Source organism: Diachasmimorpha longicaudata, chromosome 13 (assembly GCF_034640455.1).
Source record: "Diachasmimorpha longicaudata isolate KC_UGA_2023 chromosome 13, iyDiaLong2, whole genome shotgun sequence".
Lineage (NCBI taxonomy): Eukaryota > Metazoa > Arthropoda > Insecta > Hymenoptera > Braconidae > Diachasmimorpha > Diachasmimorpha longicaudata.
The window spans coordinates 3,418,290-3,437,509 of NC_087237.1; the positions used below are offsets into that span (position 1 = coordinate 3,418,290).

The 19,220-nt window shown below is 41.2% G+C and overlaps 1 protein-coding gene across 18 annotated transcripts in view; it reads right to left on the reverse strand.

Annotated features, from left to right (window-relative positions):
* LOC135168413 (agrin-like) overlaps positions 1-19,220 on the reverse strand; it is a 256,515-nt gene that overhangs the window by 47,752 nt on the left and 189,543 nt on the right. For all 18 annotated transcript variants that reach the window (XM_064132568.1, XM_064132558.1, XM_064132556.1 and 15 more), the window contains one exon: positions 13,799-14,008. In XM_064132568.1, the coding sequence (XP_063988638.1) occupies positions 13,799-14,008 (210 nt within the window). The remainder of the gene's footprint in view (positions 1-13,798; positions 14,009-19,220) is intronic.

A 19,220-nucleotide genomic window follows, 5' to 3' on the forward strand; every position in this document is an offset into this window, starting at 1 on the left:
TTCGGTCCATCTATTTGCCTGAACCCCCATTATTATTATTTGGATACCCTCGTGAAGAATGTGGGCTGTCATCGAAAAGGGCTGTTAATCTTAATCAATTGAATTTTTCATTTCCCTTCGACTGCAGTACAGAAATTATACGGTTTTTATCTCATTTCTGGGGTGGATGACTCTTTTTCAACTACTTGTTCTCGGGTGAACAGAAATAAGACTTAATCAAATAAAAAACAGCCTTTGTCGCTGAATAAATCCAACTGAATAATCAATAAACTGGAGTTTTCTATGGACACACCTTCGATATAGGAAGCGCTTCGACTACAAATAAAGTCCATTAATGTACAAAATCAATGGACATTGAATTATTCATCCCCCTCTCCCCCCTATTGTCTATTCACCATAATCAATCTCAATCGTATAGATGTCAGTAAATCGTTCCACAGTTGAGAATGAAATTAAAAAGAATATCTTTCGTTTTCGATTTACTGAGTATATTTCATTGCTCGACGTGCACTCCCATCTCTCTCATTGATCCGCAAATGAAAGACTTTCCGAGCCGGAGGGATCCGAGTTTATGAGCTCTATCTCCATTATCGGGGATTAATGAATTGTGAATCTGAGATAATTTTTAATGGGAAAGAATTATCGTCGATGTGACTGCACAATTCCGTCATTCAGCTGATATTACATTCATGATTTTTTTTTTACAAGCGAACAAGGATATTGAGTTTCCAATTTCAATTTATATATTGTTACTCGGAGTGGGATGAATATGTTTCCATTACCAGTTATTGAACACTCACGATGGAAATTGAATATGACGGGGGGATTTTTTCATAGGGGTTTTTATTAATCGTGAATATTGTCACCAAGTATTTATGTTTTGTGTGACGATTTTTTCTGAAAACGGTTTATCCCATTGAAATAATTCTTTGCGGAAAATCGTTCCATAATTCTGAAGATTTCTAAAAGATGTTCAATAGACCAGAAATATCAGCGCGGACTAGAAGGTTTTTTTATTTTTACAGCGACGCCTGTAATCGGTGTATAATACATAATACTCTTTTGACAAATCACCCGTCGCATCCCTCGCCGCCTATCAACTTCTTCATTGCCCTCTCTAACATTTTACGATTCGTTCTTCCGTACAATAAAATGTCCCATACTCCTGAGGTATCATTTTCTTGTTGACTGAAGGTCTGGGTAACGAACACACGTGCGGAGAATATGATATTAAATTCGTTGGAATGCAGGATAAATATTACACTACGAGAACAAATTATCGTCACGTTCAGTAAATTTTTCCGGATCACCGGTGGAAAATTCACAATTCGTCTCGCCCTTTTTCCTCCCCTCTGCGAGTGTGGAAAGTACGATTACGTGACTTGTTCGATAATTGTTCTCAAACTTTTGTTTCCCAGCTATAATTGTGACTGCTGACAATGTGAAGATGAACTGAAAATAACCAGACAGGCTGAAAGCCTAAAATAATCTGGCTAGGATAAGCTCAAGAGACTATTCCAAAATGTTCCGCAACTTTATTATTTACGAGCACCAGACCCCAGTGTCTGAATACCGAGGCGTTGTTGTTCACCACCCACCACCCCTATCAGCTGCAGTTACCAACAAACCGCTGTCTGTGTACGCGAGTTGGTTACGTGTCTCCGGACAATCGCAGAAATAATTCAGAAGCTTCGAGAATATCAATACCTATTTTACTCCGATGTGAGTGAAAATCTTATCACGTACAGGCTGATCGGAAAAATATTGGCGGTGGCTTTTAAGTATAAATATTTTACAAGCCAGAACATTAATATCTGATGGGTGATGGACAGTTTTATCTCATGAGTTAATTCTGATAATGGACACCCCATTATCGAGAGTTCAAGTATATTTTATGGAGAATAGTATATTCTATGCAGCATTTGTCTTGAATCCGGGCAATAATCATTGATAAGATGATGCAATTAAAATTAAAGGCCCAAGACATCATAGAAATAACGCTTGGGAAGGCATTAATTAATCAGGAATTGATAAATTGACGGGCTATTCAAGTGAGATTGATGTCATTGAATGTCTGAGTGCCATTGATTTCGATTTTCTCATCAACTAGGATTATCATAAATGCAAGGTACTGCATGTATTTAATTGAAAGTGACGGACTATGTGATGATCCGAATATCCTCGGGGAATCATAAACACCACAAAGGAATTAATAATTTTAACCTTTCCCCGAACTTCAGAAGGATCAAAGGTCAATATTAAAATTTTGATCTTTACGTTTAACCTCACGTGGGGGTAACACAGGATCCTCTTCCCTTGACGTTTAATTCTCGTTTGACTTTCATACAAAATCCACAAGGGTCGCAAGTCAGTAGTAAAACAAAGATCTGCCCATTTGACCTTAACGCAAGATGGCCTATCATATGTGACCCTCCACGAGAGTCACATAAATCCTAGCATTTCATATTGTTAGTCGACTATTTGGAAATTCAACAGAATCTCGCAAATAACCTAATAAGACCGCCCTTCTCTAATTACATTCCCAAATTTCCTTTCGCAGCCGCTGTAACCCTCCCCCCAAAGTGGATAACTAAAGTGGAAAAGACACGAGGTGCTAAAAAAAAACTAAAAGAAAAAAAAACTACCCCACAGTGCGACTCATTCTCAACGAGGTGCAAAAACACTCTTACGCCTCGACACTAATTAGTTTCTGAGTTAAAGTGGCTCGGGGGTTGCAAGGAGACGAGCGAGCGCCTGTCAAACTCTCCTCGGGGGGTCGAGAAAGGCGGAAAATGAAGAAATAGAAATAAACGAAGGGCGGGAAAAAAAAGCAATAGAAACGGATAAAAAGAGAGACGGGATCGTCCGGGTCGCAAGGGGTGCGGGAGTTGTTTATTTTTTCCTACTTTTTGGGGTTTTGAGATGATCACAGGGAAAAGTTTTTCGGCGCGAGAGGACGTCGGTGGCTCTATACCGGGGTTGAAAACTTTTTAAGAGAGTCCAGATCCACTTCTCCAGGAAGTAGAGGGCGAGGAGTCCCTGAAGTACACGGACCAACGTAAATTTACTCGAGGGGTTGCATTTATGTGATTATTTTATTCGTGTACATTTAATCACGAATTTTACAGTTATCTATCATCGTCATGTAATTAATCACGAGTATTTTTACTATCATATTTCCCATCCACTTTCGTTCTGGCCCTTCAATTGAAATCGAAATGAGTTGAAGAAAAAAAAAAATGAAAATCACATTAGAAAGCAGTTGCCTGACGGCAGAGCCGCTCTGGAATGAGTTTTCCCAAGTGGAATTACCACCCACCCACCACCTCTCAAAATATGGTATCTTTCTTTCAACTACCTTCCGCTTTTCGTCATAATTAAAGTCAATTAATGCAAGAAGTAGAAATTTATTCAACCACATCCGTTCGTCCGTCGAGCACGAAACACTTTGCACTACTCCACTCATCTTCCCCTTTCATTCCACCCCTCTGAGCCGACCGATTTCCCTCCTCTCTCCTGCCCCTTCCCCCCTAAATTCACAACTCTCGCTTTTCCTTTTCCGCTTATTTTCTCTGTCTTTTCTCATCACTCCGTGTTCATTCACTCGCTGGATAACTAAGAAGGAAAAGCCTCATTCCTCGGGAAAATGTTCTCTCTCTCTTTTTTACCGGCTGGTGTACAGGGGTAAGGGCGGAAGGGGCTGGGGAGGCTTCTTCCTTGAGGGGGATATAACCCAGCGTCTACGATTTAAGATCTACGGTAACATTAATTTTACCTCACGGCCCGTCGGCCGACTTAATGGCTTCTCTCGGGGAACAAATTTCTCACCTAAAGGGAAAATACACTATTTTCTGTTTTAAATATTGGTGATGTTGAAAATGTCATGTATATCGGATTACCAGATGTATCATTCGAGGAACCTGCTGAATTTCACTGGGAAATGACACCACACCGTTGGGATTACGTGGATTGCACGTGATTACAAAATGCAAATTAAAAATACAAAAAAATGCCCTTCAGTTATTTCCCGGCGATTTTTTTTGCATCACTCGTGTTAATACTTTTGTTGAGTATTATATCCGTTGGAAATATGTTGGAAAATCCGATTTTCCAGGGCAGGCGATTAGGGATGTTTGAATGGCAGGTTGAAAGGCCTATAAAAGCGCGACATAATTAAAAGTGTATTATCCCCCAGCCCCCCGCCCTAAAAAAAATAAAAATAACCTGAATATCTTCGATGATCTATTCGACGCACAGCCCTCACAACCCTTGAGACGCCCTGCGATTGGATACCACCGTCGGGGTCACAGTAACCAGTTGGCCATGTGCCATCCACATAGAAGGGCTGATGCTAATAAGTATACCACCATGGAGGCCCTCCCTCGCCCTGCTAATATTCGAGTAGCCTGACAAATGCTTTAATACCTGCCATCGCCAATACCTACACTTCGCCCCCTGTCCCACCCCTATAACTACCACCCCTCTTTTTTTTTCAGAACTTTCTCTCGCTTATTGCATCCACGTATTCGAGCAACTGTACTCCCTCCTCAGGCCCTCTCACCCCATCCCATTCTCGTCTCCTCTTTTTGCTCCCACGTCCGGTGTACGGTGTGAGAGGTTATGTAGACTCTACGGTCGGTAGAATATTAAAACAAAAAAAAAGAAGAAAAAATAAAACAAGTTTTTTTTTTGGTCGCTTTTATTTTTATTTTTCAGTTGAAACGAAACTCTTCGTAATTGGAGAATTTCTATGGCACTGGTACGAGAGCAATACTGTGCACCGTCACGATAGTTCTGTGTGGATCGGCGAGGTGGTGGGTCGGAATGGGGGATGGGGGTTCGTATAGTGTATCCGTAGCTACGTTTGAAGGGAGGAAAAATATAAATTTTAAAAATAGGAGGGCAGAACGCAGAGCAGAGGAGTAAATAAACAAAACGAAGTCAGGAGAAATAACGATGTCATGGGTTCTCTGTGAAAGTAAAATCTGGCAAAGGGCGACGGGTTTTTTTTTTAGGACGGAGGAGGGAAAGGGGGTGTGTATTGTGGGGTTGCAGAATCGTGCTAGATCGCTTCAAAATATTGTGATTTTTTTTTTGTTGGAGAGGGTTTCTTTTTGCAGAGGGAAGCCAGCTTTTTGTGACTGATGGCTTCTCTTACTGATAACGAGGGGGAGGATGGGGGGAGGGTGGGGGGAGGGTGGCGATATCTTGCGGGGATTCTTTCAGAATTATTGACGTTTAAGAACATTCAGCAGTTCTTCAAATAAATTATGATTTTTTTTTCGCTGTATAGATACGTTTTATGGTCACCTTTTCCTCCCTGAAATGAATAATCGTTCGCCGACAAATTTCGGTACCAACGTCTTAATCCATTTCCCTGAGGAAGTTTCAATAAGGGCAGGTGAGTTATGCCCTTCCGTAACGACTTTTCCGCCGCGATTTTTCTCCACCATCCACCAACCAACTTTCTCACCACCCCTTGCCCCCACCCCACCCCTCTCTGTCTACGTTTCGCTGAGGGGTTGAAAAAAAAAAACTTGCACCTTCGGCCGGTTCTACGCGCAGCTAATCCTAAGGAATAGCACGAACATATTTCATGGAATTCAAAGTTACAAGACCGGTGGCGAGTGTCTAGTGTAGGTAATGGTGGACCGAATTTTCTGTAGAAAGTGGTCGCGACGATGTGATAGGCAAAGTTATTGGATTTTTCGGGGTTTTTTGTACTGGGAAATATTTCCCGGAAAAAGAGTGAGAAAAATGGAGGGATATTATGGTGGTATTTATTGCTGCGCTGGTCAATCGGTAAAGTATGGGCCAGGGGGTAGTGCACCTGTGGACAAAAGCAATATCGAGGGTGGTGATTCAAGTTATGTGATGGATAAGGAGAGGAAGATGATGGAATGAACCAGTGGTTTATTTGGATCCAGACAATGGGAGAATCAATCAGTTTTGATTATTGTGTGGATGAATATTGAATCGAAAAAAATCAATAGCCAGTGGAATTTTGTATGGAATCCGTCTGCGTAGACAAATATGTCTGTGGAATGTCACTGAATTTTTTTTCAGAAATTATTGGATAAGATAACTCTTCCAAGAGGGCGTTTGTTCATCGGCCCTTTTACATGGATTTCATGGGAGGGCTGTCATTAAAAAAAATTCCATGTCCATCGCTGGGAAAATCGTTAAATCTTTATGTTATAATTCCAAACTTTCGCGAATTGAATACCCCGAAATAGTGGGTATTCACCTCTCGCATTCCCTTCTCCCATCACCACCCTTCCCGGTAATCATAGAGTTTGTTGTTATTTACATTCCATTCTGTTTGAACAATTGACTAGAGGGATAGAAAATACCAGACAGTTTGGAGCCTCAGCTACCAACGTAAATTCATTTCGATCGAATTGTCCTCTGTGACTGCCCCATTCCCATCGACCTCACACCCCCGTATCTCCGCTGCCTCTTCAATAACACCAATGTATACTCGTTTCACTCGGCTATATACGCAACTGGCAAAATTCGTTGCAATGTAAATCGGGCATAAAACCAGATAAATAAAATGTCCAGGTGATTTTAAACCGTAACGCATCATGGCCCATGGTACTACAGAATTTCACGTCTGTTTTTGTGTGTTTAACAGGGGTGGAGAAACTGGACAGTTTGGTTTTACTGGGGTGCCTTTTCTCGGGCCGAATGGTGATTGTTTTTCCATAGATTTTTTTTTTTCACGAGGGCTGAACAATTGAAGGGAACATGACGTTGCTTTTTTCAATTTTTATTTTCATCATTTTTCACTTTTTCACTTTTGTTTTCCGAAAAAAAATCCCTTTTGGCAGAAGTCACAGCTGAAAATTGTCTTTCTAGTTTTAAAAAGGCTGACAGAGGTGGATGAAATTTGAGTTTTATCATCCCCGCCACTTCACAACCCCGAAATCATCAATCAAAAATTTAATTACACTCCAGAATTAACAATTATCCACGTAATCTGCAGGTGCGCGTTGAAATCCCTCACCTGAAATAAATTACAATCTCCAGCGATATCATCTTCAGATATCCCAACCCCATTAATACCATGAACACATGCCCAAGAGCCTCTCAGACCCGATGAACACGATTCGTTCAGATACAGAGTTGTCTTCTCACTCGTTTCTTCTTTCAATTATTTTTCACCCCCAATTCACGTTGCTCTACCCGACAAATTCGTGTCGAAGCAGCTCGTCGACATTTAGTTACGTGTCACCGAGGCATCTGGAGTGGAGATCGAGGAACATTTCACGAGATATGCCATTGCGTGACAGTGTGTATCGCGTGAACAAAATGCCGGCCACTGGAAACTCTCCTTCCTGGGTTGGGGTGCGCCCTCACGGGAAAACACTTTACTCGCTAACTTTTATTATTCGTAGCCACTGAATTTGATACGAGGTATCATGATCATGTGGGGGTGAAACAGATCGTAAATGCTAATTTTTTTTTTAATAGCGTACGCTGGTAGAAAAAAAAAAGGAAATTTGATGGATAGTTGACGAGTAATTTTCAGTAGAACACGCCAAGATAGCGACAGGATTTTTGGTCCTTGAAAATATTCTCCTCGATAAATTAAATCTATAATTTTTCCAAACAACGCACACAATAATTCACGGAGTAAAATTTAAATGATTTTCTGACGTTGGAAAAACTAATGAAGTGCCAGAGAAACTTAAATCGCACTGACTTTCTCCCATTAATTAACAGACTCCAAAGTGAAACCCCTAAATAGCTCGCAACATTCAAAACAAACACGTGAATGCCCCTTCTAATTAATCAAATTTCATCCACACGATCAGTAACTTCAGAACGATCCCATTCCAAAAGCAACTCCAGTCTTTACCAAGGGAGAACTTGGCCCTCTTGTGACACCCATAAACCTTGATGAAGAGTAGCTAGAAACTCAGCAACTAATTTAAACGATTCACTGGGTACACGCTCGATATCAAGCCGTGAGGAAGTGAAAACTGTGCAGGAGTGCGATGCCGGTGACACAGTATATACTATCGAAAGTGATGGCTTGGTTTCATACAACTACTTGGCCGCAGAAAGCCAGGGAAAATGTCGCCTGAACCTTTGGGGTAGCATTAAAGACATCCAGAATTTAATTAAGTTAATCAGTTACTATCTCGGTATCACGGTTCATTACACTTTAAGTCACGAGAATCGGGGGAGGCCCGTGGCTTCTCAGGATGAAAGCTTGACTCACTTCTCGCGATTAATCATTCATAATCTGGTGGAAAGTTTCGTCTCAACAATTTTGGAATTTATTTTTACTGTAGGAAATATGTTAAAGACTTTTTTTTGTAATTTTTCTAGGGTTTTTCAGGGAAGTCCTTGTTACCCAGGAATATAAACTGGTCCATAATACACCGCATTCCCCACTCTCTTCATATTTTTCGGCCACTTTAGCCTCAAATGATTGAATTTCGGCTTCGACGAAGGTTTTTCAATCCCTCTTCTACATTTTTCATTGACTGATTGGAGTTAAAAGCCCTCCACCCACCCTTTCCAACAGCCCTCAATTATTCAAAGCTATTTGATTCTTGTTTTTTTAACAACGTGTGCATTGTCAGTTGTTCCATTCTATTTGCCAACAACCGGATATTAAACGCTCCATTTTGAAGGAGCGAAAAGTGCATTTTCTACTTGAAAATAAAACAACCCTCCTCCACCAGTATTCCTGGTGTTTTCTCCCTTGTGTTTTTTTATCACTCAGTTTCCGGTGGATTTTTTTCTGGTTTTCCTGGAGCATTGGCAGAGGGATGCCGCTCGTCTGGCCGTGACACCAACAGGAAACGCATTCTACTTCTCGTATCTTGTGATTTCTTGCATACGTTTTCATTCGAAGAAGAATATTGCAGTCACACGTTTCCATTTTCTTATGGAAATCAGAATTCATCTCATTTTAGGGAGGCGCGTAACACAAATAAGTAAATACAAAAACGAATAAATTTTTATTCTTAACAAGATCTTCCCGAAATTGTCAGAAAAATACTCGAAAAATCTGCAGAAGATCATATACAATTTTCCCTAATTTTCAAAGTTGAAATGAGGGAATACAAACTCATAACAATTGTTTACAGAGCAGTAGAATAATTTTTATCAAAGAGTATCTCTTTGTGTCTGACAAATTACGATACCGCTACTTAAATTATCCTGCCACTTCCATAATTAGCAAACGGAATTGAGTTTCCCAATTTTTCCTCAATATTTATCTCCCCCCATGAATTTTTAAAAAGTCCCTTCCTTTGTATTCATTTCAATATTCGGTTTCCCCTTCCACGTTCGATATGAAACCCGATCTAGACTACTAAATCGAAAAAAAAAAAATTTCCTCGGAACCACCGAAAAACTCATATCAACTAGAATCAACCGATATGGAAAATACCAATTTACTTGGAAAGATACGAGGTTTCACGTTTTGTCCACAATCAATGGTACGAATCATTGGTAGAAATGAAATGGTCGAGATGACAAGGAAATACGTTTGTTGTATACGAATCGATTCATCGACACAGATTAATTAACAACGACGAGTGGATGCCCGAGTTAATTATCCAGTTGTTGTGATGAAAATAAAGTTAAAAAAATACGTATCTGTGAACCCACTGAGTCTGATAAAATCGCTCATCGTTGTCGCTGTTCCCTGAAATTTTGTTTCAACGATTGTAACGAATTTCACTGAAGTTATACAGAAACAAAAAAATAAATAACACACAGAGGCCATAGGGGGACGATGATGTGAGGATATGGTTGAATAAATATGAGTAAATACTGATTCTTTTATTCCCTCGCAATTTGTTACTGAATTGACTCTTTGCATGACGCGACGAATCGTTTCAGTGGCTTTCAATAAATCACCAAATGACCATGAACTACACATTTCGTCTAATATTTAACATTAAGTCGTCTTTACAGACATCCAATTCTTCAGCGAAATGGTAACCAAAGGAGTCTTTCTTCTATTTGACAACTTTCGCATCAACTTCTTCCCTCAAATTCAAGAATTCAGAATTCACATTTCTCGTTGGTAGATGTGAAAAGGCGAGAGGAGTAATGTCAGATGCTGCTGAAAACTAGACGATAGCGAGGGATTTGAGTCAGTAAGAACCAGCGTGGCAGGAGATGGGGGTAAGCTACTAATTGCAAAAGCAATTTTCCTCAGTTGGAAAATGAGCGCAAAATTACATTAATTTTATTGATTCAAGGGAAGAGCCTCAAGAGCCGTTCAACTGTGCCACCCATCCCCACAGCTGCATGAACTGCGCTGTAGATATGAAATGTGCACCATTTCTGGAGAAGCCGACGAACGAGATGAGCTCTTCCTTGATCTCTCGTCTGGCGTGCAACTTCTTCTTTTTACTCATCCCATCGAGAGCTCTTTTGCCATTCAACATTTTCTCGAGCATTTCTCCCTTCTTTTTTATCCATTTGAGGTAATCATTCATTTATCACGCGCTATTAGGAATTATCGCGATGACGTTTCATTGCGAATTCAGACGAGGAATCATCTTCAATTGATTTGTTGATGGAACCGCGAAAAGTGTAAAAATGGCCAGACACGCTGACAGAAATAATTTGTTCTACTGAAAAATCGTTTTCCTGAGGAAGATTGATTATCGTATACCAACTATTTACTAAGGGCGAGTCGGAGATAAATTTTATTCTGCTACTGGAAAATTCTTGAATTCTCGCCACTGGATTTTTTGTTTTTCTTTCTATCCTCGCACTTTGTCGTCCGACATCAGCAGACCACACGCATCAGTCAAATCCTCCCATCATTTCATAACCTCCACATCACATCCTCTCCACTAGCTCTACCTCATCTGACTCATCGCCCTCCCTCTCATTAACTCCCGCCCAATTCAGACGCGCAATTAATTCCCTCTTTTGTCGACCGCCGAGCACAACTAATCGCATCCCCTGCACGCGGTACCCTCTCCCTGCTTCATTAAAACGTTTAAATGAAAATCGAGTGGTCCTGGAGGCGTTCTTGTACGTCCGATGTACGACATTAGTCCATTAAATCGTGACAGAGGCCACCATACTGGCCACTCACAGCCACGTACACAGTCCAACCCCTGTTAAGGCTTGTACGTAACCCACAACTAAAGCCAACGATATTTCCTCTTTATGTCTCTCCTCCCCCCCCTTGCCGTAAGCTCATCCCCGTCCGTTTCTACTGGCCTTTTCACCCTTCTCTCACACGCGCGCAAGTAAATCCACGAATTTATGAAGCGATTCCACGGAAATAACACACGCGTTACCACTAATTTCGGCGATTTAAGTCCGACAGGAAATGGCTGGAAGACAGTTCTGTAATGAGGTTTCATGGTGGTGGAGGGGTACTGGATTGCCGGGGTGAAAACGTGGGGGGGTGGGTTTGTTTGGGGGATTTTACCGGGGTCTGATGCCTCGGACATTGCGGGATATTCCCCCCGGCGGGAGATGCATCATTGACGGTTGGCGGTCAAAACCGTGAGGTGGGTTTATGTTTTGCCTTCAGATATTGTATGGACATGCATTATGGAGATGACGGCTTGATTGGATGTAAATCAGTTACATTGCGGATTGTCTCGGTCGGGGGATTTGGATAATTGAAACATCAAAAGGCAATACCGGGATTTTAGAAAATTAGAATGGAAATTTCGAGGGATAAACTATGTTGTGAAAGCCAGAATTTCAATGGTTTTGTCGGGAATTTAAAGGTTCATGGGGAGCTTCTGATAAATAATTCTAGCTCAATGGCTTTTCGAGGACTTTTGGCATCCTCCGCGGCAGGAGATGGAGCATCGCCAGTGGTGGGCCGAGGTGCACCCAACACTGGCTCATCCTCGGCGCACGGTCGGCGACTCATCTGACTCACGCACATTTTTTTCAAGATTTTTGGAAACGACTCTCTCGGCTGGAAGCGCACATGATTTTGGATTTGAGGGGGTTTTGAAAGGGAATTTGTCATAGGCCAGAACGGAATATTTTTACTAAATATTTCTGTCAGCGTAGATAATTTTACTCCAACTTTTCTCTGTACTCTCGAAACACTTTTCTAGCACTTTGATAAATGGCATGAACCCAGTACAACACCGAGTATTTTCCCAGCAATGTGGTATGACAGACTCGTTTCACGTTGAATAAAACATGATTTTAAGAATTTTAGTTTCCGAGGTACAACGCTTGCCAGAAATGCTTGGGGCACGCGGAGGCGAATCTCATGGCTCGTGTCGCATTTTGGTTAATTCATGGATGGAAGTGAGATGCGCATGAGTGGCGTGTATATCCAGTGGCTGGATGCCAAAAATAACGCCTTGAATTTTTCACAAATACCTCCGCTTTATCCTCTTTATACTGAAACCGAAAAAAGATTGAAAAAAAAAAATGAACTCAATGTTCCATCAAATATCCGAGAATATTCTCATCTTCATTTGGCATTCCGCATCGGTGCAGTTATGATCGATTGATTTTAGTTTATTTTTTTTTTCTGGCATTTTACGTTTCAACTCCGGAGCCCAGAGAAAAATCCTTCACCTCCGGCTTCTTGCCCTTGTTCGATATTTCATTCATTATTTCTTTTTCCTCGTTCTCTCATGTCTTATTCCGTATATAGATTTATTTCTCAGTACATAAGGCGTTTTATTGAGACAAAATCGGTGGATATTCTCGGCACGTTTTCACGGAGGACACGTTGCGCATCACCGGTACTTTGTCATTTCATTTTTATCAGAATTTTTCATCTCATTCCGTGCAATAATACTCCACGTGCTTCACTGCCTGAGATTCTCCATTTCTTGGGATTAAAATTGTACGCCCTAGACCGTACATTACCCGCTTCAACTCTAGACGATACAATATTCCCATAATGAGTCGATTATAACCGCTCCAATGAGGAGAGAAAATTTTTTTTTCAATCATTTTCTATAAAAGATAAAAAAGAAGTTACTTGAAGAGACGGCAATTTTTACTGGAAACTTTCTCTCCGTGGGAGTCCCTTCCACTGGAACGACAACATATTCACATAATGAATCGCTTATCATCACTCAAATCGCATAAATACCGGTCTTTCCGCTCGCAAATCGAGATTTTATTCCGCTGGAGTGGATACTCCTCGATTATCTCCCGCGCAGCGTTCTTCTGCGCACAGGAGTGTGGGTCCGACCCCCCTCGTACTTTACCACTGGTTATCACGACTTCCTGGATGGGTGGCACTCATAAAATTCACCCGTTATCGTTTACGGCTGCTGCAGCCACCACCATATGACACAAGTTTTGTTTATTTTTTTACTTTTTTTGGCCGGTGTGTGTACACTTGTTTAGAGGGGTTTCTTCTCATACTTTGGGGATGGGGGAGCAAACAAATCTGGAGAGTGTATTTTGAGGTTTAAGTTGTAAGAATGAAGGTGGGCTCTTGAGATGTTTGGGCGCTGAAGTTTAATGCTTGTTGGGCCAAGTTGTTTTGAGGGATAATCCGGGGTTGTTTGGAATTTATTCGACGTGATGATGACACGTTCACCACTGACTTGGAATAAATGATGGACGTCTGTCCGGACTATTTGATTGCGATTGGACTAATTGCTCGAACCCGGAATTCAATATTTCGTCTCGGTGCAATTACCGGGAGTCGCTTTCGGTTAAAATTACCCTCCTGGTTGTCAAGGATCGTCTAAAATAATTCAGGAATTCGCTCCTGGACTTTGGGTCAAGACACTCGACCCAGGTGTTCCGGTTTACAATAATGAAATCCCCAATTGTTGCTCAATAATCCATGATAGTTACTCACCACATGGCCCTTGATGCTCGACTCTGGTGTTCGTTCGGTTGCGACAGCTAGCCTGTCGCATGAGACACTGGTTACCATACGTCACGTCGTCACTACCGCAGACCGGCTCTAATGTTGGCGGACAATCCTGAGGGCACTGGCAGAGGCCACGACCCGTCTCCGACACGACGCACACAGCACCCCAAGCGCAGTAAGTTTTTTCACATGGCTCTGCAATTAAAAGAGAATCATATTAATGCTTCGTCAACATTCCCTCTGCATACGGTAAAATCTCCCTCCCCCACTCCTCCACGGCTTTTTAAATTCCCCGAAAACTGGACATTAACTATCCTCGTTATTCCCTTTTTGTCCAGAATAAACTTTTCATTCGTCGTTGGAATGAAAAAAAAAAGTGAAGCACATTAATTGTATCTCCCATTTTGTTGTATTGCAGTACAGATATCTCATTCGCAACTTTTTCCACTCCAAACTGAGCCATCCAGACCTCGTCGCCGAGTATGGAACTGAGGGAGACAACAAGAAAAAAAAAATAATGAAAACGAAAAATAAAAATAGCTGGAAGAAAGGAGGAGAGAGTCGAAGCTTTATATTGTGTGGTTGCGACGCTGGGATTTAACGACCACGACGACAATGGCATCAGGAGTGCGACGTGACCCGCAATATTTCGAGAAAGTGGAGATAGAGAAATGCCGGATGACGAAAAGCCGTTGGCACGCAGAAAACTGGAGGGGGATGGGGTGGCGGTGGGTGAAATGCTTTGGGTAAAAAAGAAAAATCAAAAAATATATGGAATATGAATCAACTCTGAGGATGAATGTGTGAAGTCGACTGTTTTCTCATCGTCTCTCATATTCTGGACGGTGGAGCAACACCTGGAATGCATTTTTAGGATGAGTTATTCCGTGAGAAATGAGAGATCTTTGGGGGAATTAATTATTAATTATACGGAGATATGCGGGATGAAAATTATCCGGTCGTTATATAGAAAATTGCTGGCTATCATTCCGTCGGAAAGACCACGAAATCGGCGTAAAAATAATCGAATTCCACTCTATGAATCTTGAAATATTGACCATCAAAGGGGAATAGTCTTGTCTGACCTTTGTGGGCTTCTCCCCTTAACGGCAGATCGTACTGGAATTTCCAGTTGGAAGGGACTTCATTTACCGCTCTAGTGCGTTCCCTGATTCACCTATAACATCAAAGAATAAGATACCCCGACACTTGCGGTCTCATATCTATTCGATTGATCCCAAAAAAGACTGAGCCTGAAAGATAAAAACAAAACAGATGAGAATCCCCAACTCGTTAATTTTAACCGCTCTCCGATCGACACCGAGAAGCCCGGAAATCTGTTCGAGCTAATCCCTGATCATTAATATAGCAGACGACGTGATCCTAGGGGCAGGTGAGAAAAAAATCGTTCGATTCACACAAGACTGGGTCAATCGTCTTTCCCACGGTGAGTCGGAGGAAAGCTAGAATTTTTTTTTTTCATTATTTTTTACCATTGACGAGTAAGCTTCTTTATCCACTTCTTTGGGTCTTACGGGCCGTTCTCTCAAGCCTTCACGAGAAGATTAGTGAGTTGGAATCGTCAACATTCTCTAGAAACGGCTTATCTCCTCGTCCAAATAAAAATAAAGAAACCCTTTTAAAAACTTCCAGAAAGAATTTTTTTTTATTTCCGAGTGGAAATATTTGAAGCCTTTCGTTCTTTGATTTTTGTATTCTTTGAGTCTGTCCCCACACTACAGCCCAGTCAGTATCTCCTGATGGTTTGGACCCTCAGCCCCAGGTCGAAAAGGGACAAATTAAATTTCTCCATGAATTCTCACCCAAGTTCGTTATCCCGATGAACATTATTCAACCCTTACACAAGGCATTTCACGGCGGCAACTCCTCTCGTTACCCGCGTCCCCACACGTTTGCAATTTTATTTTTTTTCTCTTTTCCCAGGGTGGTAGCTTGTAATAGAACGGGGTTAACTCCTCGCAATGTCGTTGATACGATCGTGCATGGGTTTAGTGCCGTATTTCACGTAGTTTATAACAGCTAGCCAGGAGGAAACTAGCGCCCAAGCGTTGACGGTAAACAGGGCTAGGTTAAGTAGCTAACGCTCCACCGAGCCGCCCAAGGGTCAACGCTCGAGTCATTTGATCCATTCTTGGTCGAGTCAACTCGGTGCATAAATATTATTTTTTCCAACAGTGGTGGAAAGGGGAGAAGTTTTTAGGCTTCCACGGGGGAGGATATTCAGCAGAGCCATGAGAGTGGGGGGAAATTATCGGCTGAAAGGGTTGCTTTCATGCCGGTACCGAGAAAAATCATTCACATTGAGTGACACAAGCGGAAAATTGTTCTTTGCTCAGAACTTTTTTTGTTTTTTATGGCAAAAGGGATCATAATTTGGGGAAAGGGGGGGGGGTAAATCAGTTACATTGGGGATTGTCTCGGTCAGGGGATTTCGATGATTGAAACATCAGAAGGCAATACGAGGATTTTAGAAAATTACGGTGGAAATTTGAAAGTTAATGCGGAGCAGTAGATGAGGCATCGCCAATGGTGGGCCGAGATGCACCCAGCACTGGCTCATCCTCGGCCTACTGTCGGCGACTCATCTGACTCAGGCGCCTTTTTCAGGGAAAAAAATCGAGTGACTTTAGAAAATAATATTATGGAATGAAATAACGGAAATTAGAACGGCTTGTCTGACTTTAAATTAGCTAATCTCCTAATTTTATCGAACATTTGTTCAAGTGACGTAATGAGAGAAGAATTTTTAAATAAAGACTCTCACAGCATATGATGAGACTATTTACATCGTGCCATTTGCATATTAAATTCAATCAAAAAATTCAAGTGCAGCAGAATGTGTGTAAGATTAAAATCAAATTGCGGTCATTCAATTATTTGCAGGGAGTGGGTACGTGCCAACGTGAGAGAAAGGTGAAAAATCTAACAGAAAAGGTTAGAGTTTATGTACTTCAATGTCGGTGTAAACATTGGTCAGTTGCCGTGACCAGAATATCCACCCGTGAGTTGAAATAAACGTACGCCTTTCGGGTCAGTATATTTTTCCGAAACTCTGTATTCTTTGAAAACACGTGATCCATTTTTCCTACTGGGGTTTATCCAGTCTAAACACGGGTCGAGGTTTATAAAAGATTCAGAAATGATTTTACGGTTATCTTGTGGGATTCCAATGAATCCACCAGGCGGCACTGCAAAATTCATGATTATTTTCCCTGTCGGAGTAACAACCCATCGAAACAACCCCTTTGACTTAATGGGAAGGGTAGAAGTAGGAGGGGATGATTTGGAATATTTTTTGGAAAATAAATTTTGAAGCTCTATTGGTAATTTGGCCGTAACTTCTGAATCAAAATCGAACCCTTTCTGATCAATTTTTTTAATGACGAAAACTGGGTAACTCGGGATACGGTGGGGGTCATTATGATCGGAATGTGTTTTTAAAATGATGGAGGAGTAAAAAAAATCGGAAGTGTAATATCTTCTTGTTCTGAGGGTGCTATCATCCGTCATGATCCGTCTTGTCCAGCGGTCGTGCTCCACAATTACTTATCACCGTTGAGGAGAGGGAAGGGGAAAGAGAAATTAGAGGTAAGACGAAGAAATGGGACAGATGATGGGCGGAGTTTTAATAAATTGATTCGTCTGAAGAGAGTTTCATAATTTAGCTATTAATCACTGGATTTTTTGTTCAAACAGGGATCGAGTATTTGCTCCATTGCATGGGGGAAAAATGAATCTATTAATATTTAATAATTATTTATTTGCATAAATTGATGAGCATGAGCATGAATTCAAGCATAAGTTCATTTATTGAACGTATTTCGAATGAATGAATATTTATTTAGCGGAATTATATCGTTGAGACCAATAAAATTGGCATTACTCATTTTTAAAATCGCAGCAGTTCCTGGCGGGGTGATATTGGATTTAATCGCGGGTGCGGATCATGAAATTGAAATTTTCGTTGAAAATCGACTGTAATCAGCTCTGGAAATTCGATTCAACATTTTTACTCTTTGTGGAAACAGGCTTTCAATGAAGTTCGAACACTGAATCATTAATTTTGGGCCTCAATAATTAGTTCTACTCTACGTAGATATGTTCATGACCCTATCAAAGGAGAATCCCTGGACTTCCCTCAAAACTCTCAACTGCTAAACGCAAAGTGCGCCTCTCGCAGAAGCTGCGTAATATTTTCTACATTTGATTGAAGCCCGTCAGTAATGAGCCTGCTCCTGACTGCACAACGCCACAAAGAAATTCACGGACGAATGAATTGGAGAAGAAAAAATAGCATGAAAGGTTTGCAGCGTAAAATTTCAGAATGTAACTAAAAATCTTTTCATGCCAACATATTTCCATCTAATTCATTACTGCATATTTACCCGAACCTGGGAAAAATATTGAAACAGGTGAGTTCACGTGTAGACTGAGTAAACAGAGTACTGCGTTTAATAAAGGAAAATTTTCCCAACCCTATGTCACCCTGAAACAATTTTGTTTAAAAAAAATTATACAAGTGTATAGAGAAGCTTTTCAAGTCCATCAAAGGTTCGTTAACATAATCATCCAGGACGTAGCACAGCTTCAAAGGAAAATAGACTCTTTCTACCGCTGAAATAAGCAACAATTGATCGTCTTTCCACCAACAAATCCTTTCATTCCCACTGTGTGCTGAAAAAATTAAAGCCTCCCCTTTCGCCCCGAGACATTCAGAGAAGACGAAACTAAATTAGTGCCGGTTGAGAGGGCAGGAAAGTCGAGGAGATTACGTATAGACGAACAGCGGAGAGAAGCGAAAAGACTGGAAATAAATAAGCCATTGTGATCTGAGTGGGGTTGGAACCCCTGGAAGTACCCAACCTAAATCTGCAATAGTTGTCTCCCCTTTTTTTTTCATTCTAACAGTTCTTCAGAACATTTTCCATTGGACAATTGTATATCTGGTGATTTTGACGTTCCCATTTCCCATCGATTCTGTATCCATCCTCCCGAGGTACCTAAGAAATCCAATTAGGGTCACTAGGGTGCAAAAGGGCGCGAGGAATAGAAATGAAAAGTTACAAATGATAATTTTAGTCATGCGATTAGACTCAGATATGAATTCAGGGGATGAAAAATTACTATATAAATTTTTTGTTCACCTCTGATCTGCCCCCTCGCTTTGACCCTGATCAGTCTCCTGTATCCGAGGGTAACCCCACTCGACGCAATCAGAGACCCTTCGAGAGTCACGATAAATCCAAGCAGGAGAGGCCTGGAATCTCATGCCAGTGAGAACTGTACTTATGATTGTATTCTGAAGGACTTCTGGAGATGGGGTGGGTGGAATGTGTTGGACAGGATAAAGCACGGGGGATAATAGCTATTATATTCTGACATGAAG